The sequence below is a fragment of the Salvia splendens genome, chromosome 12 (assembly GCF_004379255.2).
Source record: "Salvia splendens isolate huo1 chromosome 12, SspV2, whole genome shotgun sequence".
NCBI lineage: Eukaryota > Viridiplantae > Streptophyta > Magnoliopsida > Lamiales > Lamiaceae > Salvia > Salvia splendens.
The window spans coordinates 23,728,249-23,754,118 of record NC_056043.1 but is presented as its reverse complement, the minus strand read 5'-3'; the positions used below and the strand labels follow the sequence as shown (position 1 = coordinate 23,754,118).

Genomic DNA, 25,870 nt, shown 5'->3' with positions numbered 1-25,870 from the left:
ATTGGCCTATTCGACATAGGTCGTATGTCCGACGCGACCACCAGGAAGCTCACAGACGTCTGGTTGAAGACTATTTTGCCGACCACCGGTTTAGAATGTCGAGGTACCTTTTTCTCAGCATTGTTCGTACATTGTCTTCACGTGATGAATACTTCACGTTTCGGGAGGACGGCATCGGGAAACCCGGCCTTACACCATTGCAAAAGTGCACGACTGCTATTCGTCAGTTGGCATACGGCACCACGGCGGACCTTTTTGACGAGTACCTCCACTGTGGGGAGACTACTGGCCGCGAGTGTCTGGAGAGCTTTTGTCGGGGGATAGTAGAGGCCTATGGCGACACATATTTGCGCAAGCCGACAGCCACTGATTGCCAGGGTCTGATGCAGATGCACGAGAGGGCGCACGGGTTTCCCGGGATGCTCGGGAGCATCGACTGTATGCACTGGGAGTGGAAGAATTGTCCGACGGCGTGGAGAGGCCAATTCACAAGTGGATACAAGGGCAACCACCCGACGATGTTCCTCGAAGCCGTCGCTGACCATCGGCTCTGGATCTGGCATGCTTACTTCGGCGTAGCCGGGTCGAACAACGACATCAACGTCCTCAACTCGTCCACCCTCTTCACCGACCAATGTAACGGCAACGGCCCGGCCATCGAGTTCACTGCCAACAGACGCCAATACCATATGGGGTACTACTTGGCCGATGGCATCTACCCACGGTGGCCAGTTTTCCTAAAGATGGTCAGCTGCCCAATTGGTGAGAAGAGGGTTTTATTTGCGCAAAAGCAGGAGGCGGCGCGGAAGGATGTCGAGCGGGCATTTGGGGTGCTCCAATCACGGTGGGCAATTGTGAAACGGCCGGCTCGTTTCTGGTACAAGGAAGTCATCGTCGATGTCATATATGCGTGCATAATCATGCACAACATGATAGTCGAGAGTGAAGGCGGAAGCATCACCGACTGGAATGAAGACGACCGTGCATCTAGCTCTTCCGGCACATCGACCGACACACCCGATAGAGGGTTACCGTTAGGCTTCGAAGAGGTTCTATCTAGACTGGCCTCAATGCCCAACCAACAGGAGCATGCGCAGCTCATGAGCGACATGATTGAAGAAGTGTGGGCTCGTAACCGCCGTCGCTGAGTTTGCGTTTTTTTTAATTCGCATTGTAATGTATTAATTTTTATTAAATGAAATGAAGTTTTTGAAATTCGTATTTTAATGTATTATTTTTTTTAAAATTCGTATGGATTTTGTAAATATTAAAAAAATGATGACGTGGCGCGCCATAGGGCGCGCCTTAGGGCGCCCCACTGCAGGAGGGGAGGTAGGAGGATAAAACTGCTGAGGTGGCCCCATTGCTAATGCCCTAATAACTTTACTTTCCTATGTTTAGAAAATATCAAGATTTTAAATTTTATATTTGATTTAAACACCAAACTAAAAAATACTTATTATTTTTTATTTATAAAATAAATAGTAATACAAATTTTTTAATAAATTATTAATTAAAAATGATGATAATTATAATATTATATTTATGATTACTATGGATAATTTAAATATGGATTATCCATCATAATATATAATAATATAATTTAAATATAGTTGCATGGAGTATTATAATCATAAATATTTACAATAATAAATATTATTATTATATTTACGAATGTTATAATTAAATAAATTTATAATTTAAAATTTCACTATGATTTGATTAACTATTAATTTATAAAATTAATTATTATTTTTTATTATATGATTTATATTATATAATTATATTTTAATTATTTAATAAATTATTAAATATTATTATTATAATAACAAATATATATCAATATTATAATAATATAGTTATAAGTATGATAATTTTAATTATAGTTATTTTTTATAATGAAATTAAGTATAATTCATATTTAAATTATTTTTAAAGCATTGTAATTAATAATAATAATAATAATAATAATATATTGCATTACATATGTAAGAATCCTAAAACTGAGAAAAAGAATACCTAAGAAAAGCTAAGATTCGGAATCCTGGAAAGTTGTACTAATTTTCCTTGTTCTTGAGATTCTGATTACTTTACCAGTTTGATTAAAAACCGAAACAAATAAAAGAATTTAAAATTTAAGGAATTTTCTTACTTTCCCAGACAGAATCCTGACAACCAAACATGACCTATCAGTTTGATTAAAAACCGAAACAAACACAAGAATTTAAAATTTTAGGAATATTACTCCCTCCGTTCCATAGTAGTGGAGTCATTTTGCCATTTTGGTACGTTCCATAGTAGTGGAGTCATTTCCCTTTTTAGTAAAAGTTAACACATTTCTTCTCACTTACTTTACTCTCTCTTACTTTATTCTCTCTTCATCTCTCTACTTTCTTAATCTCCGTGCCAAAAAGAAATGCCTCCACTACAATGGAACGGAGGGAGTATTACTTTTCCAGACAGAATCCTTACAATCAAATATGGCCTATATAATTTTGGAAAACAAACATTATTTATAACTGGTCACCAAGTTTACCTTAATTTTTCATTATACTTGTTTTGTATATATCAACAATTCATCATTTTGAATTTTAAAAAGAATTTCTGAACGTGTAAATTGCGCTGGCTACAGCTTGATGTGTCTGTACAGACGACTGTTGCTCCACAAATCTAAAAAGCAAATATTTTATAATAATTTTACTGCCACAGTGATTTTAAGTTCGAAGTTCATCCGCAATGATGTCTCTTATCCGTCTTTTAACCGTCTCATCTCTTAACTATTAATAGGCCCCATTATACTTTTCACTCTATCTCTCAACTAAGAGACAACACCTACAACCCTTCATCTCTTATCCATGTCTTAACCATCTCATCCATTAACTATTCATTCAATTTCATTTTTTATTTTTATTTCCAACAAATTCAATTAATAAAAACACACTTCATTAAATAAAATAAAATTACAACTTAAAATCCTTAAAAAAATACACAATTAAATTCATGGCAAAATAAATAAAAAAGACATAATTTAAAATACAATTTTATAGAAATTATAAAAACTACTCCGTAGGCGAATCATCTCCCGAATGCGGTGGCGGTGCACTCAAGCTACCTGGAGGCGGAATACCAATTTGTCTTACCATATACTCAATTCCGGCAAGATGGGCTTGATATTGTGGAGGCGTCATGCGGGAAGTGTCCGCCATCGTGGCGGTCAAGTACACAGACAATAGGGTGTTCGAGCCCGAGACCGAGCCTGAGCTCGCCTGGCTTGATTCGCCTCGGCCCTTCCTCCCTCTAGCCGCCTTCCCCGCCTTGGTCCCTTGCGGCCGACGGCACCCACGGGAGGAGCCCCCTGCATCGGTGGTCGTGCCATCAACCTCTTGTGAGACAACCTCTTGTGAGGCGCTGCCTGACCCACCCTCACTATACGAGTATTGGCCACCCGTCGTGTGCTTCGTGCGCTTCGAGCTCGAGCCCTAGCTGGACTGGACACCGCCGACCCACCTTTCAACGTCTTTGACGGCCTCCCAAACATCGACATGTTTGAATTATTTGCCGTTGTCGTCAAAGAAGACTCGCAAAGCCACTCTCATAATGTCGGCTCCACTGGCTCCGCTTTGGTATTGAGCTGCTTCATTCTTGTAGATGCCGCAAAATTTTTTGACATCGATGTCGATGCGGTCAAAATGACTGCGGAGCATCTTCAGAGTGCGGCGGCGGGATCGAGCCGGCTTGTTCTCGTTGTAGGCGGCAGTGACATTTTCCCAAAAACACTTGCGGGTTTGTTGATTCCCGACGATGGGATCGTACGAGACGCTCACCCAAGCGTTGAACAGAGTCATCGTGTCTGCCCGGCTGTATGGATGGACGGCATATATCCTCATCCTCCTCGGCTGCCTCCTCCTCTTCCTCCACAACGTTGAATGCGCGACCTCTGGAGCTTCCACAGCCGCGTCCTCCTTCCGGATTGGGTTCATCCGGAAAATCCTCCCTAATTTGGGATAATCCCTGCGATTGCCCATACCTCGGGGCGGAGGGACGAGCGTATGCATCCACATCAAAATGGGGTGGTTGGTACGCCGCCGACGTCGACGAGCCTTGGGTGCCCGGCGTCGACGAACCGGAACCACTCAAGACACTATACATGCCCCCCAATCGCCAAACGCGTTCAAGTCATATCCGTCGGAGCCGCCCTCGTTTCCGTCGCCGGACATTTTTTAGTTAAAAATTGGAGAGGAAATGGAGAGGATTTGAGAAGAATGGATGTGTGTTTGTGTGTATAATGATAATGAAATAGGAGTATTTATTGAGTAAAAAAAGAAAAAAAATAAATAATTTTTTTAAAAAATGACCGTTGAATGGTCATATGACTGTTTTTTATTATTTTTTTTTATTAAAATCGATTTTTTTTTAAAAAATGATTTATTGTGTCAGCACTGACGACGCCCACTCGCGGGCCGGCGAGTGGGCGTCACGCCTAGCGTCAGCACGCGCTATGTGGCGCTGGCGCGCCATCCGTCTCGCTGGGATGAGACGCGGGGCTGCAACGCCGTCTCGATGTCGTCTCGTCTCGCTGACACGAGATAGATATGTCAACGAGACGCTTTGTGGATGCTCTGACTATTGAAGTTCGAAATTCCAACCACTCAATTCGACGAATTTTCTTCACGGAGCTTTTTTTTCCTTAGAGCATCAGCAATGGCGCCCGTCCCGGCGGACGTCCGCGCAGGACTTCTGCCATTGTGCAAGGTCGCGACGGATACGGACGTGCGCTGCGGACACTGGAGTTCTGCGGCGTTTCGCGGACGTCCGCCATTGCCGAGACACGACGGACGTCCCGATTTTTAAATTTTTTTATTTTTTTGTTTAAAAGTCTATATACGGCTCGTTGAAATTCATTTCATTCGCACCACTTGTTTTAACAAGTTTCTCTCTCTCTAAATTTCTTTTATATATCCATAATGGCTAGTAGTGGTATTGGTGGGCATTATGAACACATGATGCAACTGATTCATGCACGTGTGCGGGAGGCAGCGGATAGGGAGGAACAAGCGGCCTTGGAGCCGGAGGTACCTCGACCCATCCATCGTCGATCTATAGTACCCCGGGACCACCTCACTGCACACCGTCGCTTGTACGAGGATTACTTCGCTCCGGAGCCACGATATGGGGAGAACATGTTTCGGCGACGTTTTAGGATGCATCGTCTGCTCTTTCTGCGTACCGTGGGCGCTTTAGAGCGTCGATACGGGTATCTCAAGGTGCGGGAGGATGCGGCTGGTAAACCCGGCCACACGCCGATTCATAAGTGCACTGCCTTGATTAGGCAGTTGGCATACGGAGGCACGGCCGACATGTTCCACGAGTACCTCCACATCGGCGAGACGACTGCTCGCGAGTGCCTGAAGTATTTTTATCAGGGCGTTAGGGAGATATTCAGGGATAGGTATCTTCGGAAGCCTACCCCCGAAGATTGTCAGGCTCTGCTGGATATGTACGGGAATCAGCACGGGTTTCCGGGAATGTTAGACAACATAGATTGTATGCACTGGGAGTGAAAGAACTGCCCCGCTGCCTGGAAATGGATGTACACTACTGGTTTCAAGGGCAAGAATCCCACGATGATCCTTGAAGCGGTAGCTGACTACCGGCTGTGGATTTGACATGCCTATTTTGGAGTAGCCGGGTCTAATAACGACATCAACATCCTCCAGTTGTCGCCCCTTTTCAACGACCAGTGCATGGGCATTGGTCCGGCCGTCAATTTCGTCGCCAACGGCAACCAGCACAATATGGGCTATTATTTGGCGGATGGGATATACCCTATGTGGCCAGTCTTTGTGAAGACGATCAGATGCCCCACAGAAGAAAAGAATGCCTATTTTGCGGGTCGTCAGGAGGCAACGAGCAAGGATGTGGAGCGGGCATTTGGTGTGCTCCAGGCTCGATGGGCGGCAGTGAAGGGTCCAGCACGGCTGTGGTATGTTGACAGCATCGTCGACATCATGTACGCATGTATTATCATGCACAACATGATTGTCGAAGATGAAGGTCCAGCAATGACTGATTGGACCAATGATGATGCTGATGCTGCGGGTCCAAGCCACGGCGTGGCCACTAGCAATGTACGCATGGGGATACCACACGACGAAGTCGATCGAGTCTGTGCATTTGCCGACATGCGCCAAAAACAAGCCTATGTTAAACTCCAGAACGATATTATTGAAGAAGTATGGCAGCGGATGAGTCGTTGTTGATGTAGTTTTTAATTATTGAAATGTATTTTTTTTTAATTTGGTGAAATGTACTTTTCTTTTTTTTATTTAATGGAATTTTTTTCCCTATTTGTGTCGAAATTTTAATTCCGTAAATTGTTTAATTCCGGAAATTGTTTAATTTGTGAATTGGTGAATTTTTATTATTGTGTGAAGTCCGTCGGGATGTCCTTGGGATGTCCGTCACTGTGTAGTGGGATATCCGTATGATGTGACATCCGCAGTGGGATGTCCGTATGACGTGGCCGGTGGTGTTTTTGGGATGTGGACGCGGATGTCAGCCCGGACATCCGCATCACTTGCTAATGGTCTTTATTCGTTTATCTATCCGCTGTCTCTCCACCCACTCTCCATCTCGTCAGCAATTCATCAACTCCGTATCTTCAGATCTAGCATACGTTGAAGGAGGCTGTGAATTTCTCAGGCGTGTTTTTATCGTATTTACTGCTTCAATTCAGTCTATGCGGCTCCAGATCTCATTTCTGCAATCTGTATCCATTGAATTCAGCTTATTACTTATCTGTTTGATTGTAGCCGATGTTTTGGATCTCAATTAGTATTTTATTATATGTAGAGGGAATCGTTTGTTTATTAGATTGTTGCTTGCTGGACTTCACTTTTATGTGTTCTAATTGATTCCAGTGAATGACGATTTTTTTTTTTTTGAAATTGATCTGTATCATTTTGAACCTTGCATTTGTGATTCACTGAAGAGAAAATTTTTTCTTGTGCTTTATTGAAGTATACTATTTTCTTTTTGCTGCGCAGGCAAGTTGATCGAGTTAGCTAATTCGGCATCTCTCAGGCAAGGGTGGAATGAAGAAAGTTTTTGATCAAACTGTCCGTGACATGTAAGTTTCTCTTTTAACTTTATTTACTGAACATGCTGTCTTTGCAGTTTGCACTTTATTTCATGGTTAATCTTACCACTATTATTTTATCATTTTATCTTCTCTCAAATTTCTCCAGTGTCTAGATTATAGAAGAAGGTGTTAGGAGGCTACTCTGAATATAGAATTGTTGAGCTATCAAGCTTGCACAAGCACAACTTGTTTAGATATACCATTCAGAATCTTAGATATTGTGGTGATTTAGTTAGATCATGTCTTAGTTTTGGTCTGGCAAACATCTTCTTATGAATGTTTTGTTCGTCATCTTGCAGTAAGAGAGGGGTCAACAAGAAAGTTCTCAAGGTCCCTTCAATAGAACAGAAGGTAATTTATTTTTTACTTGACTTTTCTCTTTGTACTTTACATCTTTTATTCTTCTTCTTTCTATTGACTTTTGGCCAGATTGTGATTTTTAAAATACGATTGTAATAATGAGCCGCTGCGTAGCTATTTCTTCTCAGTGGTTTTAACTAGGTGGTGCTTGTTTTATTTGTCCCCTTCAGGTTCTCGACGCAACTAGCAATGAGCCCTGGGGTCCTCATGGATCCCTTCTTGCTGATATTGCTCAGGCAACTAGAAACTAGTAAGTATAGGCTGACTCAAGTCTCAATATACTTCACTTGGGTTACTTGTCATGTAGATGGTATTGAGCTTTGCTTTTTAACAGTCACGAGTATCAGATGATCATATCAGTAATATGGAAGCGTATAAATGATACTGGAAAAAATTGGCGGCATGTCTACAAGGTTTGTCTTCCTTAATTTGAGATTTCCTTTTTGGTAACCATTTTAATGTTTTGGGTTCTTATTTTGTTCATTCATGAGCTCCAAAGCATCAACTCCAAATATAGGGAGATAACTCTGATTCATCTTCTGATACCCCTGTTTTGGAATATTTTTAAAGATGTTACTTTTTTGCCACCATTTTTAACGACCAAATCATAATTTTTTGCTGATTTCTCTACAGGCGTTGATTGTCTTGGAATACCTAATAGCCCATGGGTCTGAGCGTGTCATGGATGATATCAAAGAACATGCATACCAAATATCAGTTAGTTTCTTTATTATCTAAACTATTTCCTTATAGAGCTTCACCATAGATGTAAGTTGATGGGTGGTGTTTCTTTATTTTCCTCTTTCACAGACATTGTCCGATTTCCAATACATTGATTCCAGTGGAAAAGACCAGGGTAACAATGTTAGAAAGAAATCTCAGAGCATAGTAGCTCTTGTAAATGATAAGGAAAGGATACAAGAGGTTCGTCAGAAGGCTGCTGCTAACAGGGACAAGTAAGTAACACAACATACTCTCTGATTGCTTCTTCGACTTATTCTTAATGATACAGTATGTATTAGGTTCTGTACTATGAATTATTATCTTTGGTAATTATTTTGCTATTTGAAAGCTGTAATTGCAAAGATTCATTTGTTACTAAATGCATGTATGCATACTACTAATACTGAATCGTGTTCCTTGAACATGCTTCGTCTGGCTTAACATCTCCCGTTTTGAGGCATAGATTTTGAAATTTCATAGCTATGCTTTTATTAATGTTTTAAGGGATGAATCTACTTCGGATAGTGTTTGTGAATGAAACTTTTTTCAAGCATAATCTTTGTATTAAATCGTCTCATAGTCTCATATTTCAAGTTTCAGTCATGTGACCAAGGCCTTTCAGGGAGCTGTGCCTACCCTGTTCTATGGTATAAATTTTTTTCTGCACAATAGAGAAAAAAAATTCATGGTATAAATAAAGTTGATTTATCTCTTGGAATTTTATTTTTGTTTCTTTCCATATTTTCTTTTTTCATCTGCCTTCTCTTTGCATATTGTTTAGGTTCTTATGCCTCTTTTACTTGTCTGTATGTTTGTATTACATGATTATTTTTCTAATCATGCTGCATTTTATCATAAACCAAAATATATTTTATGGTTTATCTTTGGTGAAGCTGTGTACTTGTTTTTATAAACATTATATATCTACAGATTCCGTAGTACTCCTACTGGTGGTATGTACCATCCTGGCTCTGGAGGGTATGGAGACAAATATGATGATGATCGATATGGAAACAGAGATGATGATAGGAATGGCTATGGGAGAGATAGAGAATGGGGTTCTAGGTATGAGGATAGATATGGTCGGTATGGAGAATCATATGGCCCTGATGGAGACAGATATGGTAGAGATAATGACGAGCGATTTGGTCGAGATGGGTACAAGGATGATGACTATCAAGAAAGAAGTCAAAGCAATGATGATTATAATTATGGGTCAAGAAGTAGAAGTGCTGATCGAGAGAGAAATCCTGCAAATGAAGTTGATGGCCAATATTCATCCCGGTTTGTCGAGTCTCTTATTCTCATATTCAGTAAATTTCCTAGACTTAATTTCCTTGGCGGCCATATTGAACCTTTTCCGTGCTATGAAAAGAGTGATTACCAACTGTGATAAATTTAGCCACAAGTAATAAAAACATACTCCCTCCGTTTCCTAAAATACGAACTTTGGGAACGACATGAGTTTTAATGCAAAAATGTAAAGTAAGAGAGATGAAGAGAAAAAATGGGTTAAGTAAGAGAGATGAAGAGAAAAAGTGGTGGAATTAGTGTTAGTGGATTGTGGGGTCCATTTCATAAAATGGAGAGTTTCTATTTTTAGTAAACAAACTAAAAAGGAAAGAATTTATACTTTTAGGAAACGGAGGGAGTATTTGGTTGTGTTGAGATCTGTTTTAAGTAGTTGTTAAGGGAACGAAAATGTCAATCAAATATTAGGCTATGAATAATGTTCAATAATACTCCCTCCGTCCCCAAAAATCCATACACTTTTGCCATTTTGGACCATCCATCAAAATTAGTGTGCTTCTATTTTTAGTAAGTTTTTCTTTCTAATGAGGTGGTCTCATTCTCTACTAACAATCCTCCAATCATTTTTTCTTACTATCTCTCCCCTACTTTATCAATTTTATGTTAAACCCCGGAGTGATTGGCCTAAAATGTGTGTTTGACTTCTAAAATGTTTTGCTGAGTCTGAAGAAAACAATTTATTAATAAACGTTTCACCGGCTTAATCTTTTTAACTCGGGCTTATTATAAGTGCTTTTAAAGTTGATTTCATTATGGGAAGCGTGTTAATATATTCCTCAATGTGAAACCTTTTTGTTAAGCTTATATAGTTGGCCATTTGGATGTAGAAATGCAATGGTTAAAAATACAACGGCCTACTAGTCTGCTAGCTTCAATATTTGTCGTGAAGATTGAGAACCTAATTATGTTGGATGAGTTGGTGAAACATGCAAAATGTTCCTCAACAAAGAAGTAGTATATGTCTTGCCATGCCAATACTATTGTGTGCAATATAGAACAAACCTATATAAGATTTCAATCAGGTCAACCCTACTTGGGTTGCAGGCTAGCCCAGCCAATCAGGCCAATGGACTGCTAACGATAATGTTAACATGTGATCTTTCTAATGTATAATGATGAAAATTACTCATATTTATAGAATGTAAAAGTTAAAACATTTAATTGAGAATTTTCAGAATATATACTTTAACTCAAACACTATTAAATACTAGTTCTTGTGAAAAAAAAAGATGACATATAATATGACTGGCGTTTGATAAATCTTGAGTTGTTGAATGATTTAACATATAGAACAGGTTATGATGGATCTTGACATTGAAAATTTAGTTCAAGATTTGTAAAATTAAAATGGAACATAAACACGTTTTGATAAATTTTGAAGTTTGTTTTGGAATTAAGAAGATTTCTTATACTAAATTTGATTTTTCAATACAATTATCTATTACTATTATGGTATATTAATAAAAATCTAACTCGTATGTGTATTAAATATAAAATGGAAAGTTAATTTTTTTGAATAGTTATTTATATTTTAACTATCATCATTGAAGTCTCCAATCAGTTTTCAAACAACGGAGAAGAACATATAATATTACACCTATGTCCAACCTGCTGGCCAGGTTCGAGGTCAAGCCCTACTCAGGTTGCGGGCTGATCGGTTGTAATTTTACTGGGTTAGAAATTTCCAAATCCAACCCTCTAAATTTAGTGGCTATTCAGGCCAGTCAATGGACTTTGGGCTGCACCGACATCCTTATCTGTATTTATTGCTTGATATTTTCTTTGAAACTAGGACTTGACATCCGTTAGAAGAGAAACGAAACCTTGCTGCTGAAATTAAATTTGAGTACTTGTCAAAGCACCTTATGCAAACACTTAAATACTCCCTCCGTTCCATGTTAATAGAGGCGTTTCATTTTCTGCACTCGTTTTGGAAAAATAATACGCACTCCATCCCACAATAATATGCACTCTTTCCTTTTTTAGTCTGTCCCAAAAGAATATGCACTTTCTAATTTAGGAAAGTCTTTTCTCTCTTATGAGGTGGGACCCATTCTCCACAAACAATACTTTAATTACTTTTTCTCTCTACCTTTCTCTTACTTTACCAATTTTACATTAAAACCCGTGTCTGAACCCAAGGTGCATATTCTTTGGGGACGGAGGGAGTAATAAATAGTTAAAGTGCAAAGAGAGTAAAGTAAGAGAGAGAATAATATAGAGATGGAGGGAGTACTAAATATGGCTGTCAACATAGTTGGTAAGACGTTTCTAATCTAATCAGTAGGTTGCGCGTTCATGTCGCCACAGAGGGAAAATGGGAAGCCACTATTGATTCTCTTTAATAATAATAATAATAAATATAATGTGTAGCAGGTTCCTCTCCAGAATTTCTGATGATAATGCTCCTTTGAATGGTTTTCTGCCCAATAAATTAGTGTGGTAGCTAGAAAAACTACCTTGTCAATTTTGTGGCCCTACCTAGTTTTCCTCAGTTCCTCTATATTGAAATATAAATTTTATCTTTTTCCTTTTCAGAGGAAGTGGTGCAAAAGTTGACGAGCAATCTCAAGATGGAAGGTATATGCAATTGATCTATTTTGATATATTGTCCTTATGAAATGATTATTCACTGAAGATGTTTAACTTGTTTGATTTTTAAATCAGTACTACTGGTAAGAAGCTTGAAAGTAGATATTCTGGGCAAAGTGCTGGTGCACCTCCTAGTTATGAGGATGCCATTACTGGAACCCACAGTCCTTCATACAATGAAAGGTATGATTTCAAATATTTGCCTTCCACTGTTTTTAGTTGTGCATTAGCTCTGAACCCATATCATCATATCAGTAGTAGGGATGGAGAATCTTCACAAGCATATGCCCCAAAAGCTTCCTCCTCCAAAGATGCTAGCCCAAGCCATACAACTGCAGCTGCTCCACACCCTATTCCTGCTTCACCTCCTGCTTTAGCATCCCCTCCTAATTCTGTTCAGACTACAGCTCAACATAGCAACAGGGAAGTTGATGGATTTGATGAATTTGATCCTAGAGGTTCATTTTCAGGTAAAGTAAAAATCTAGTAATGCTTGGAGCTGTACATCACTTTATTTCTTATTGTTCTTTTAATTCATGGACTATGTTGATTGATTGGATTGATGGTGCTTCCAGATGTCTGTCATGCCATAGAATCTTGGTACTTGTTGAGATTATAATTCATAATTTGCCCATTACTCTAGTTTTTTTTTGGTTAAAAGACAATGTTTTGGTTGAGCTTGCAAAAGTTAGGGTGTATCTAAATGATATTATTATTTTTAACTCATATAGGTTGCTTTCTCAGTCATGATTTCATTTGGAATTTTATTTTAGTCACTCTATGTTGGTCACCATGGAGGCATTTGAGGGGTTCCTTTCAAATTTTGAGTGGCATGTTATCAAGTGTTCTGATAGAATGAAAATTGGGGGGGTAGGTCTGTGTGTCTAAAATTAATGACTGTAGTTGAAATTTTAGTTTCTTTTATATTGCTATTATTGCATAAAATCTATTAAATGTAACTTTTGATGAATAATTGATTTTGTTTGTTTTGTGGCCGCAAAAAATATAAAACTGAAATATTAGATGCTGTTTCGCCGTGATCTGACGACATATGATTTCTTTGTACTACTTATTCTGGACTTATGATTTTTTCCCATTTATTTATATGCTATTGGCAAGTTCCGGATGTTGGGCTCATACTATTTTCTATTTTCATAAATATAGCTGCCCCTGCTACCTCAAATGGCATAACTCCTGCCTCATCTGCTGTGGAAATGGATTTGCTGGCTCTCGTGCCTGTTGGGCAACCTGATGTTGCATCTGAAGCTAAACCAAATGCAGGCTTTACCTCTGGACCCACATTTGCTGGTGGACCGCCACCACCATTGACTAACAATCAGGTAATTTGCTGATATTGCTTTCTGACTGATGACATGTTTCGTGTACAAACAATTTTGTAGTGTATACATCTAGTGAAGTGGTTAGTTGTGAGAATCTCACATGCCAAATCAGAATGATGACAATGGGGCCAGGAAAAAAAAATCCTTTTGCTTGTTGCTGTGAACTGAACATGTGGTTTTGGTGTGAACATTATGGAAATTTGACCCCATTTTCCTGAATTTGTTTCAGCCTTTCGATGATCCATTTGGTGATGGTCCTTTCAGAGCTATTAGATCTACAGATGGTGTACCAGCTGACCATCAGATAAGTACATCCTCAAATTCCTTCTCTGCAAATTCCATTCAGAGCCTCGATGTGCCTGAGCCAGCTCCTCAGAAACCAGCAACTGAAGTTGGGGGTGCATTGTATAATGCAACAGGCATGCCGTCGGGTCCTTTTGGAATGCCACCCATTTCAGGCACATCATTTCCACAACAGGAGTCATCAACTACCAGCCACAATATTGATATATTAGCAGACATTCTACCTCCCTCGGCCCCCCAATCTTTTGTCAATGCACAAACTGGTTACCAAGCTGCACCAAACCAATCTGTGCCTCACAGCGGATTTCCACCTCAAACCAATCAACCCACAATGCAGCCATCTCTAACTGGTCAGTATGCACCCCAAAATGGTTTTCAAGAGCAACCTGGCCAACCTACTGGTTTTCCTCCTGCTCAACATGGTCAGCCTTCATTGCAAGCGAACTATCCTCAACCAACACAGTCTACTCCACAAACAAGTTTTCCTTCTCAAACCATGGCCTTAACCCTCCCTGGTCAAGCTGCTCAGGCACCACATTCAGGTTTTCATTCTCAAGGTGGTTCTATGCAGCCAAATCAGCTAAACTCGATCTTTTATGGAGCTTACCAAAACCAATCAATGGCTGCGGCCCCATCTGGTGGGTACATGGTTCCTCCTACTTCCACAGGAGTTGCTGCAAATCAAAATTTCCTTTCACAAAGTGGTTCTCAAGCTCCGCAAGTACAATCAAGCAGTCTAGTGGCTCCAGTGTCAGTTACTCAAGCTTCAACAGGTTCTGCTGTAGCTCCTAAACCGTCCGCAGACAAGTTTGAGACTAAGTCAACTGTTTGGGCTGACACTCTGAGCCGCGGACTGGTCAATCTAAATATTTCTGGATGTAAGTTTGGCATTTTCATTTTCTGACCAAGTACATTTCATCACTGAGCCTAAATCATTATTGAAATTTATGCAGCAAAAACAAATCCACTGGCTGATATTGGAGTTGATTTTGATGCCCTAAATCGCAAGGAGAAAAGGATGGAAAAACAACCGGCAACGACTACTGTAGCATCTACAGTTACCATGGGCAAAGCAATGGGCTCCGGATCTGGGGTTGGACGTGCTGGTGCTGGTTCTCTAAGGCCTCAGCCTAACCTAATGATGGGTTCTGTTGGGAATTTTAACATGGCAGGTGGACCTGTTGGGGGCATGGGTGGCTATGGGGGAAGCCAATCGATTGGGAGAGGGATGGGGATGGGACCGGGTGTAGGTATGAACATGCCGGGAGCTATGGGTATGGGAATGAACCTAGGTATGGGCCAGGGGATGAACACGCAACAACCTATGGGACATCCTCCTAGAAGCACTGTACCTGGGAGCTACATTCCAATGATGGGAGCTGGAAACTACAGTCAACAACCATATGGTGGCTACCGATGAGCTTAGAACCACTACATAGAACCATGGTAAACTGAGGTGATATTGCTGGTTTATTTTATGGAGAAAATTGAGTCCCCACCCATAAACGTCAATTGACGATCAGATATTGCAACCAACAAGTTTATGTTCACTTGTAACTTCTTATGTTGGCTGTGTGTAACGTGTGTATTAATTCTTTTTGGGGTTCTGTTTTCTGTATGAGAGTATTTTTAGGTCACAATGAGCTACTGTACGTACCCCCATAGTAATATAGTTGTTGCTTTTTGATCTTGTATATTATCAGTATTTAGGTTTACCTCTCTCAGGTGGCCATTTTTTTTTGTGATGTTCCTATGCACCATTTTGATAGTACAGTACTTGAAAGGTGGTTGCTTATTACCATCAATAAAATTGACAGTCATTTTTAATTCCATAGTTATGCTTTGGTTGTTGGTTTCTCGATCATTTCTCGATGAAACAATTGTTCGCATTTGATTTGGATGAGGAATGCACAAGAATGTGGCAAATTTATTAATGGTCTGAAAGTAAATTTGGAGTTATGTGAAAATTGATGGAACTTGACTAATGTAAAAAACAGAAATTTGTTAAAATTATTTGTGTGCTCGAATCATTTGACTGCGTAAAGAACTATTGGCAATGCAGGATTAATGTTCACTTCTCTAGTCTTTAAAATCAGAAAACGGAGAACATAGTAGGTTATAATACTACTTAAATTGGTTGTTAACATTGCAATGCAGGATGTAAATTTTTAAGGTTAAATATAATTTTTTTGATTGTTAATGAAGTAAGGATGTCCTCATTTCTTCCATATCCCTCTCTGCCTTTGTGTTTTTCCCTTGCTATCTATTGGTGACATTGTATTGAATTGAGTAGGCTTAAAAGCACCTGTAATTGTAGATAAAGTTTGTGTCCTTGTATCAACTCTGCAGAACACAGCGATCTTCCCTTTTGTATAACTGGTTATAAATTGAATGCCCCCTCAAATATAGGCATGCATGAAGCAAAAGCTAATTGAGGAAATGTGAAGACGCTAAAAAGATGAAACTTAAAAAAAACTCAGAGGAACGATTCCTGATCTTACACATTTACTACCACACACACACAACCCCCCTCTTTATTTCATTTCCCTCTAAATTAAGCCGACAGAATAGTAGTTAGTTCCGGCGAAAGAGCGAGAGAGGAAGAAGAGAAATGGCCTAACCAAATTCCTTCTTCATGTTCTGCTCCGGCGATTTTTCCACGAAACTGGTAACAATTCTTAATTTATACTAACGTTCATGAATGTCTCTGTCTTATGATTTTGAAACACACAGGTTGTACCAACTACGCTCGTAGAAGATCACGGATTTGATCATCGACGTCAAGTGTCACTGCGCCTCATAACCCAACCGGTAAGGCAGTTGAGATTCGTGAAGAGATTGAAGGAGTACCATATCTTAGATCAAAGACTGGTGATTACACTAAACATTTATACAGTATTTTGTACTCCATTTTTTATGAAAGTGTATTATTAAAGTTTGATGATTTTAACAGGAGATCCCAAAAGATTTCTCGGATGCGATGGAGATGGGAAATAAGGGGAAGATAAGTGTAAAGGATTGGAAGGGAAGGAAGTGGGCGATTAGCATAATGAATCGGAATGGTGGGATGATACGACTGTCACCATGCCGGCAACCAATGATCAACCCCATCACTCAAGATATACAGGAAGATGATGCACAACCATCAACTGAGGAAGCAGAATCCGAGCCCAGCATGAAGAACCAAAGGCCTCGTCGTGTAACTAAGCCACCCGAACGTTATCAGGATTATGTTTGATGATAGGAGTTGTTCTTTAGTAATTTTCTAGCTAAGTATTCTGTTTTGTTTTCACTATATAAAGTTGTAATAGGATAGAGTGTCGAGCGTAGTTATAAGCTCCTTTTCGGGTCTATGTGGTTCATCGCAAAAGAGAGTCGAACCACCCTAGGGTCCTTAGTATAAATAGAGACTTGACTTGTGTTATTGTTTTTTTTTGGAAATAACAAGCTCTATTTTAGTTATTCTTACTTTCACTCTCTCGTTGAAAAGTTCTCAAATTCAAGAGTGATCGACAGACATTGAATCTGCGACATTCTCTTAGTTCATTGACGCCGGAATCTTGCCATCGGAACTTTGATAAGGACGCTTGCCTTATCATGGGATTTGTTCTTTTAGCGCGGTGATGTCATTAAGGTTGTGCGCCTCGAAGCTAAAGATGGAGAGAAAATGCTTGCTCGAGCTACTTATGGAGGCTCATCCCTCTTCCTTGTTGTTACTATTGAGCATGTTTGGATCTCACATTGCATTGATAATAGGGAGGAGTCAGGAGTGTACTAACTAATGGTGTGCATTGAACACATGGATTATTCTGTTCAAGAGTGAGAAGTTTGGTTGGGTTGGGTTGGGTTGGGTTGGGTTGGGTAGATACATTTATTGTATTTGTATGTGAACTAATGGTTTACTTTCAGTCTCTTCTTACTTAACCTTTTGATGTTTATGAACTCTACAAACTCTAACGTATCATGGAAGAATGCATACCCAAATATTTAAGAGTTGTTAAATTAATCCGATGGATTTGTTATTTATTCTTTTTACAACTTTTCTTTTCATGACAAGGTACGAACTTCTAAATTCCAATGTCTATATAAATTTCAGCATCGAAGAGTTGTGATCATTTATATCAAAAGAATTTCATAAAGATAAGTTTATCAATGAAGAGGATATGCTCTATTACGAAACGTCATCAATGTTTGCCGTTTTGCGACTTCACTTGTTAGTGTTAATTGCGTGTGTTACTAATTATTATTATTATTATTATTATTATTATTATTATTATTATGAGTATTATATTAAATCCTCTCTCAAAAAAATAAAATTCTATTCACTACTCCGCAGTCATACTAACTTTGGCATGCATGTAGGCATGTCGCTAACTCATTAATTTCACGTATGTTTGTATCAAATTATCTTCACATTAAAAATTGTCAATCCTAATTAGATAAAATAGGAAGCAGGTCTATTTAATTGCGTTCGATTTAATAAATAAAATAATAGTAGAATATAATAAGGGATAATTCAAGATGAATTTCATATAAGACTAAATTAGTTTGGAATTTTATGATATTGTTTGCTTGATAAAATTATAAAAAGATTAATATAGATTTAAGAGTGTCTCCAATAGGGGAGCCGCGACTCGTGGTTCGAGTGTAGCTCGGCCGCCGCTACCTATTACGAGAGCCACGCAGGGCCGCGGCGCTTGGGCGAGAGCCGCGGCTCAACCCATTTTCGAAATTTTTTTTATTTTATTTTCTTATTTCTATAAATATACCCATTTTTCTCTATTTTTTACCCAATTCCAATCTCCACTCTTTTCAATTTATCTCAATTCTACTTTCAAAAAATGAGTTCCAACGATGAGTTTCAACAATTGATCGATATGGAGTTCAATGAACTGGTTGAAGAGGTGCAACGTGAAGCTGACGAGGAGGAGGCGGCGGCGGTCCCTCGTCCGATCCATCATCGGCGGACAATCCGCCGTGACCATGTCGGGCCTACCAGCGGCTGATGGAAGACTACTTTGGCGATAACCCTCATTATCCGCCAGAGATTTTCCGTCGCAGATTCAGAATGTCGCAACGGCTCTTCATCCATATAGCGACGTCAATGGCGCAGCGGTTCAGGTGCTTCACACTGCGACGTGATGCTAGCGGCAGAATCGGATTGTCAACATATCAGAAGTGTATCGCCGCAATTAGGCAGCTTGCCTATGCCGGTCCCGCTGATATGTTCGACGAATACCTACAGAATCAACTTCCGTACAGGCGCTGATACAGTTTTGTAATGGCATCCAGGCTATCTTCAGTCCGGAGTATCTACGGAAGTCAAATGCCGATGAATGCAAGAGATTGATAGATATGCACGGGACTGTGCATCATCTTCCAAGGATGATGGGAAGCATTGATTGCATACACTGGGAGTGGAGGAACTGCCCGGTGGCTTGGAAGGGGCAGTTCACATCTGGATTCAAAGGGAGACACCCCATGATGATTCTGGAAGCCGTTGCTGACTACCGTTTGCGAATCTGGCATGCGTATTTTGGTGTCGCAGGGTTGAACAACGACATCAACGTTCTACAGTCGTCTCATCTCTTCAACGACGAGTGCCGAGGCGAGGGTCCGACGGTCAGATTCGTGGCCAACGGCACGCAGTACAACAAGGCATACTATTTGGCCGATGGGATATACCCTCATTGGCCCGTGTTTGTCAAGACGATCAAACAACCAGTTGGGCCGAAGCAATCCTATTTCGCGGCAAAACAAGAGGGTGTAGGAAGGATGTTAAGCGAGCTTTTGGTGTCCTCCAATAGCGATGGGCCATTCTACAGTGTCCGGTACGAGTTTGGCACGAAATTGATGTCGCCTCCATCATGTATGCATGTATCATATTGCACAATATGATAATAAATGACGAAGGATTTGCTGCAGAGCGCTGGGCACCGGAAGAGGGTGCTAGTACGAGTCACGGTATTGCCACCGCCTCACTGCAGTTGGGTGTACCACGTACTAATGCATACTTGATCCAACGGTTCACCGATATGAGGAGGAAAACATCACAACAACACTACAGGCTGATTTGGTTGAAGAGGTCGGGAATGGTAGGGGAAGGGGTGACGCGTGATATGTGATGTCGATAATTTTCGCTGTATAATTTTCCCTTCTCTATAATACAACGAATATTTGTTTTTAATTTTTATTAAATTATGCATTTTTTATAATTATTATAGTCCAATAATTTTTATTCTACTTAAAAAATTTTTATAATTAAAATCATAGGGGTATATAGACTAAATGAACTCTCTCTCCTAACAAGCTAGTCTTTTAGGATGAGTTCTCTTGTTTGGTCTGTATCAATTGGTGCTTTCATTGAGAGCCCAAACGGCTCGGAGTGGTGGCCGGGCAACGAACTCACCGTGACCAACGAGTGCGTTTGGGACCGCTCAGAGTGGTGGCCCACGGAGTGGTGGCCGGGCAAAGAATCCGCCGTGACCAACGTGGCCGTGACCCACGAGAACTCGGAGTGGTGGCCCATGGAGTGGTGGAGGATGATCGCCGCCGAGATCGGGAGCGCCGGCGCCGATCACGTCCCCGTCATCTGCGGCCTCGCGAGGTGCAACCAGAGGGACATCGAGAGGGCTTGGGAGGCCGTCAGGGTCGCGAAGAAGCCGCGGATCCACACGTTCATGGCTACGAGTGAAAAAAACATGAAGTACAAGCTGAAGATGACGCCGCAGCAGGTCCTTGATAAGGCTAGGTCTATGGTGGCTTATGCGGAGCTTGGGCTGTCACAACGTCGAATTTAGCCCAGAGGACGCCGGAAGGTATACCCGCCAATTTCACTATTATCTCGTGAAGTGGAAAAAAATCGTTCCGAAATATCATATTTTTTGTGTGTTTTGAATTTTCTGGTTTGAATCTTTCACCTCTCCTGCCTCTCTATCCTTCTCTCACAGATCAGACAGAGAGTTCCTTTACACGATTTTAGGAGAAGCTATAAGAGCAGGAGCAACAACTATTAATATTCCTGATACAGTTGGCTATACACTGCCCACTAAATTTGGTCAACTGATTGCTGATATAAAATCCAACACTCCTGGAGTTGAAAATGTGATAATCTCAACACACTGTCAGAATGATCTTGGACTTTCTACTGCTAATACCTTAGCAGTGATTAATCTGCTCGAGTTCTTCTTGTGAGCATATCTGACTGACTACAGGGGGCACACGCTGGTGCAAGGCAAGTAGAGGTGACCATTAACGGCATTGGTGAAAGAGCTGAAAATGCCTCGTTAGAGGAGGTTAGCATTTTCTCCCACCTTCCATTTTGGTGAGTCGCTCACATACTTAATGAGATTCTTTTGAAACAAATGACTAAGCATAATTGTAGCAATACATGGAATCCAACATGTAACGCAAGAACACAAGTATTTTTCGTTCTTTGATCTTTCAATCTACGTCCACGGAAAAGGAAGATTATTTTTGTTTCTGATGATCAAAGGTGTACAATTTAAATATGAATTACTACAAGATCAAATATATCTCTCAATTTTCTCTTTTAGCTGCTCACTTTCCGTAATGATCTCATTGGTATGTTATGTAGTATATAGCAGCATGTATGCATAAGAATGGAATGTATAACTGCTGTTAGATCAGCTCCAAAGTAACGCCATTCTACACGTGATGAAATCATCACCCAACAGCCATAACCGAATCCTGCAACAAACCCTTCCGGTGGCATTCATGCCCTTCTTGTATGGTTATTTAATACATATCCACAATAATAATGCTATATCACAATTTCCTTCCTCCTGACCTGAATTACTTCACATGTTCTCATGCGCGTAATAGGACCAACATTCTATCACAAACAAGCATGAAGCAGTTGGTTAGATTGTTACTCCGTATATGTGATGTAATAACCAAATAAGCCTGAAATAATGTGGGGTGTGATACTCTGCTTTTTTGCACATCGAATATGCGAGGTTTTTCTCCCTATGAACACTGAATGAGATGCATTTGTGGAACTTCTGTAAGATAGTGATGCCATGAATTTGACTGGTTTTTGAATGATTAAAGAACAAATAAAAGTTGAGAGAGGAATGGAGAAGCATTTAGGCCTTTTTGCCTCGTGATTCCTGTCCCCTGTGGATGCATTTATCATTGTCTTCTTAAAACTAACCAAAATATTCACTTCCCTGGAGGTTGTGATGGCCTTGAAATCACGCGGAGATCAATTATTCGATGGTCTTTATACAGGGATCAACACACAACACCTTATTATGGCTAGTAAGATGGTATAATCATACTACCTTTTAGTTTATTGAACAATTTTTCCCTTTTCTATTACACTTTTAATATTGGAATTATAGGTTGAGGAATACAGTGGGCTGCGCATCCAGCCACACAAAGCAATTGTTGGAGCTAATGCATTTGCCCATCAAAGTGGCATCCATCAGGTTGGTGTTTGAAAACAATCTATGTCTGGGAACTTGGTTTTCTTTCATTGGCATGGGAAGAATACAGGGTAATAACATACTCCTCTTTGTTTTTCACTTTGTTATACACATGTAGGAACGCCCCCTTACATGCATAAAAAGATCCAACTAGTTGCATCCATGGTTAGTATAAACAGTATGAGAACTATGTGCTTGCCAGTCCTAGTTTGCAGCTGTATATTATCCATCCTAGTTATAAACATATTGTATTATTATCTATATCAAAGTTTTCATCAGTCATTTGAGTAGTAACCTGAGATTATGATATGCGAATTATGTGGCCATTTGAGTTAGTTCTGAACTCATTTAATCTTTATCAAAGTTTTATAAAGGACATCATGCAACTTCATAACTTTTTCAAATTCATTTTTTGTCTATGATAAATGCGCAAAGTTGCTTCTTTTCTATATAATCTACTTTTTGGCTTGAGATTTCCAAACATCATGCAACTTCCTTTGCCTTCATGGAACAAACTGTAGATCATTCTATGCATGGAAGAACTTTATGTGTTTGTTTAACATTCTCTAAACAAAAATGTTGGAGGTAATTGAAAGTGCAACCTATTTGGAAGTTATAGTGATTTGTCTCCGATAATGTATCAACTTTTCTTTGATGAATGTGGTTGCAGCTTGGATATGATATTGATGGCAATGAACTTGATGGTCTTTTCACACGCTTCAAAACAGTAGCACGAAACAAAAAGGTGATGTATGAATTTATCTCTTGATAAATTCGTATGTTCTGACATTTTTTGATATTCTTGATGTACGCAGGGTATCACAGATGATGACCTCATTGCTTTAGTTTCAGATGAAATATTCCAACCGCAGGTTGTTTGGAAACTCGTAGACGTACAGGTATGCTATTTGCAAACATCAAGGTAACGATTGGCCATATTTATGTAGCGCTGGCCTGAGTCTTCCTCGTATACAGGTCACATGTGGCACCCTTAGCCTTTCAACTGCAACCATTAAACTCGCTAACGTGAGTGGTGACGAGCACACGGCTTGCTCAGTTGGGACCGGGCCAGTTGATGCAGCATATAAGGCGGTTGATCTCATTGTTAAGGTCTGAAATTGTTGCTTCACATATCTAACTCATATGCAGATATAAAAAAATTAATTGCCATATTCCATTAACATGACAGGTTCCTGTAGTGTTGGTGGAGTACTCCATGAATCAGTGGCGGATCCAGGAATTTATATTCGGGGGTGCGAGTCATATGATAAATCATTATATAACATATCAAAAATAAAAACTAATACTAAAATCAATATATTTTGAAATATACAAATTTTACAGTCATACATTTCAAAATACAAAAATAAACTACATTATATCTAATTTATTTTTCGACGAGTCTTCATTTCTTCAAAACGATTCACTATATCATCGTCGGATACTTGTAGAAACACATCTTTCTCAATGAAAGTGACCAAACAATCGTTCAAAGGTTGATCACCCATTCTATTTCTCAACTTATTCTTCACAAACGTCATTCCAGAAAACACTCTCTCTACACTTGCAGTGACAACCGGAAGAATCAAAATCAACTTGATAAGCAAAACCACACGCGAATAAACCACATATCTTTTTGTTTCAACAAGCTTCACCAAAAGAGAACTAATATCTCGCAAATTCTGAAAGTCTTCATCACTTCTCATATCTCCCAATGAATATATCAAATTGGCACTCAAGGTCCATCAAATCAATGTTTGAAAAAAATTATTTTCATCAATACTGACTACAAAGCTTAAATTTATAAATTTTGCGACCAATTTTAATATTTCGGTTATGATTTATGGAGTAACACATTAACACATCTACTTTTGAAAAAAGTCACCGCTAACCTTACTTGACTAAAGGAAATTTCCAAGAAACGTTTTTAATAATTCTAAAACTTCCAACGGAAACTTCTGAATTGGAAAGTGTAGACTAAAGATAAGAAATGATTGAATATTTGAAGCTGTATTTTTGTTTGTATGTTTGAATCTTAAAAAAATAATGTAAATTGTGGGGCTTCCGACGGTGACAGCTTATGTCATACCCATTATTCCACACCTCAATTATCGCTACTTGCCACGATTTTTCCTCTTAAAAACTCAAATCATCCTCTCTCTCTACGAATTTATATTTAAATATATAATATTATTATAAAAAAAAATTGGGGGTACACTCGTACCCCCATTGTCCCCTCTCCCTCCGCCACTGCCATGAATGCAGTTGCGGAAGGCATTGGCGCTACAGCAACGACGAGGGTTTTAATTCGCAGAGACGATGCTGCTGCATCTAACGGGGTTTCTTTCAGGTAGGTCGTATAAGCAGACTGCAACAAGTAAGCAAAACTAGAAACTGCAGTTTGACGTTTGTTGACATCAGTGGAACGGGAGCAGAAATGGATATTGTCGTCTCTAGTGTTTGTGCCTACATCGGAGCACTCAACAAGATGCTCCGCTTCCAGGCTCCTACTAAGTCGGAGATTACCAACCAACTCTGAGGCATTTCCTCTCCGGTGGCTGGTTTTAGTTTCTTTCTTTCGTGTTTCATCAGTCAACGCGTGGAAGCTGCAGCTGGCCACCGGAGGCGGGCTGCGGCTGTTAAGACCACAATTCTCATAACGAAGAAATCCTGCAATTACACTCGCAACACACCAATCCGGCGCCCCGAACGTTGGGGTCGGCGGCTCAATTCGTGGCTGGCGCGGAGAACTTCCTCCGTCGGCAGTCTTCAAGGTTTGATAAGGAGTATTGCACAAGTAATGTGGGCAAAATAATTCTTCATTCCATGAATAAAAAGATAACAACCTAGCTCTATTTATAATACTAGAATACTAGCTTAGGGAACAAGAAAACAAGATATGAAAATATACTATGAATCAAAAGATATGGGGAATAATAAAAAGATAACTAAATATTTGGGGAATCCTAATATATAGGGGGATCGTAACAACTCCCCCACGGTTAAAATCCACCTTGTCCTCAAGGTGGAAACCATGGAACCACAGGCACAGTCGACGATAGCAAAAGCATTGAAACGTCACCTCCTGGATCGAATGCGATTAGGAACAAGATCACCATCATTTCACTTATGACTCCCACCAACATTTCTACGCCGTCCCTTTCGTCTCTCGCCTTCGTCTTCACAAAATCATCCTCGATGGCTGGGACTTGGAGGAGGCTCCGGATCATGCACCGGCTCCTGACGCCGGCATCATTCCTACGCCCCCCAAACTGCTTGTCCTCCATGAATCGCTGTACAAGGACTCTTACCAGCTGGAACTCCGCAGCAGTGAGGTTGTAGGAACGCCTCTCATCACCATCTACTCTATCATCTTCATAATCATCATCAGAGTCCAAACACTTATGCTGTGAACAATTATCAACACATGATGGTGATGAAGATGAATCAGTCACTCCCACCACATCCCAAAGCAAGTCCGAATCATCACTCATCTTCACAGAATGGCATTCCATCTTTGTGAACTCATCATCATCAAAAGTAGCCTTATCATGATTATTATCATCTACTAGAGATGATTTTGAATCATCAGCCTCTTCAAGAAAACTACCCATCCAGTTCGAGGAATCATTTTTTTCCTGATGAGCATC

The 25,870-nt window shown here is 39.9% G+C and overlaps 1 protein-coding gene and 1 pseudogene across 4 annotated transcripts; both read left to right on the top strand.

The window, feature by feature from the left end:
* Positions 1-6,588: 6,588 nt before the first annotated feature.
* Positions 6,589-15,602, top strand: LOC121758803 (clathrin interactor EPSIN 2-like). 4 transcript variants are annotated; one of them, XM_042154211.1, is made up of 14 exons: positions 6,589-6,702; positions 7,047-7,129; positions 7,441-7,492; positions 7,672-7,751; positions 7,836-7,914; positions 8,135-8,218; positions 8,312-8,457; positions 9,155-9,508; positions 12,074-12,115; positions 12,203-12,310; positions 12,389-12,597; positions 13,292-13,467; positions 13,697-14,648; positions 14,724-15,602. In XM_042154211.1, exons 2-14 carry the CDS (start codon positions 7,095-7,097, stop codon positions 15,188-15,190), a joined length of 2,784 nt encoding a protein of 927 aa, XP_042010145.1. In that variant the 5' UTR covers positions 6,589-6,702; positions 7,047-7,094; the 3' UTR covers positions 15,191-15,602. The 4 variants fall into 4 exon arrangements, with proteins under 4 accessions (XP_042010145.1, XP_042010144.1, XP_042010142.1 ...); XM_042154210.1 differs by having other exon boundaries at positions 12,386-12,597; XM_042154208.1 differs by having other exon boundaries at positions 12,383-12,597.
* Positions 15,603-20,297: 4,695 nt separating this feature from the next.
* LOC121757741 lies at positions 20,298-25,022 on the top strand (annotated as a pseudogene).
* The last annotated feature ends 848 nt before the right edge of the window (positions 25,023-25,870 follow it).

What these genes read in the sequence shown, in the direction of transcription:
- LOC121758803 (XM_042154208.1), top strand. Translation starts at nt 7,095, where the DNA reads ATGAAGAAAGTTTTTGATCAAACTGTCCGTGACAT. An exon ending in CACCATTGACTAACAATCAG is followed by an intron (nt 13,468 to 13,696) that starts GTAATTTGCTGA and finishes AATTTGTTTCAG; the next exon opens with CCTTTCGATGATCCATTTGG. An exon ending in CAATCTAAATATTTCTGGAT is followed by an intron (nt 14,649 to 14,723) that starts GTAAGTTTGGCA and finishes AAATTTATGCAG; the next exon opens with CAAAAACAAATCCACTGGCT.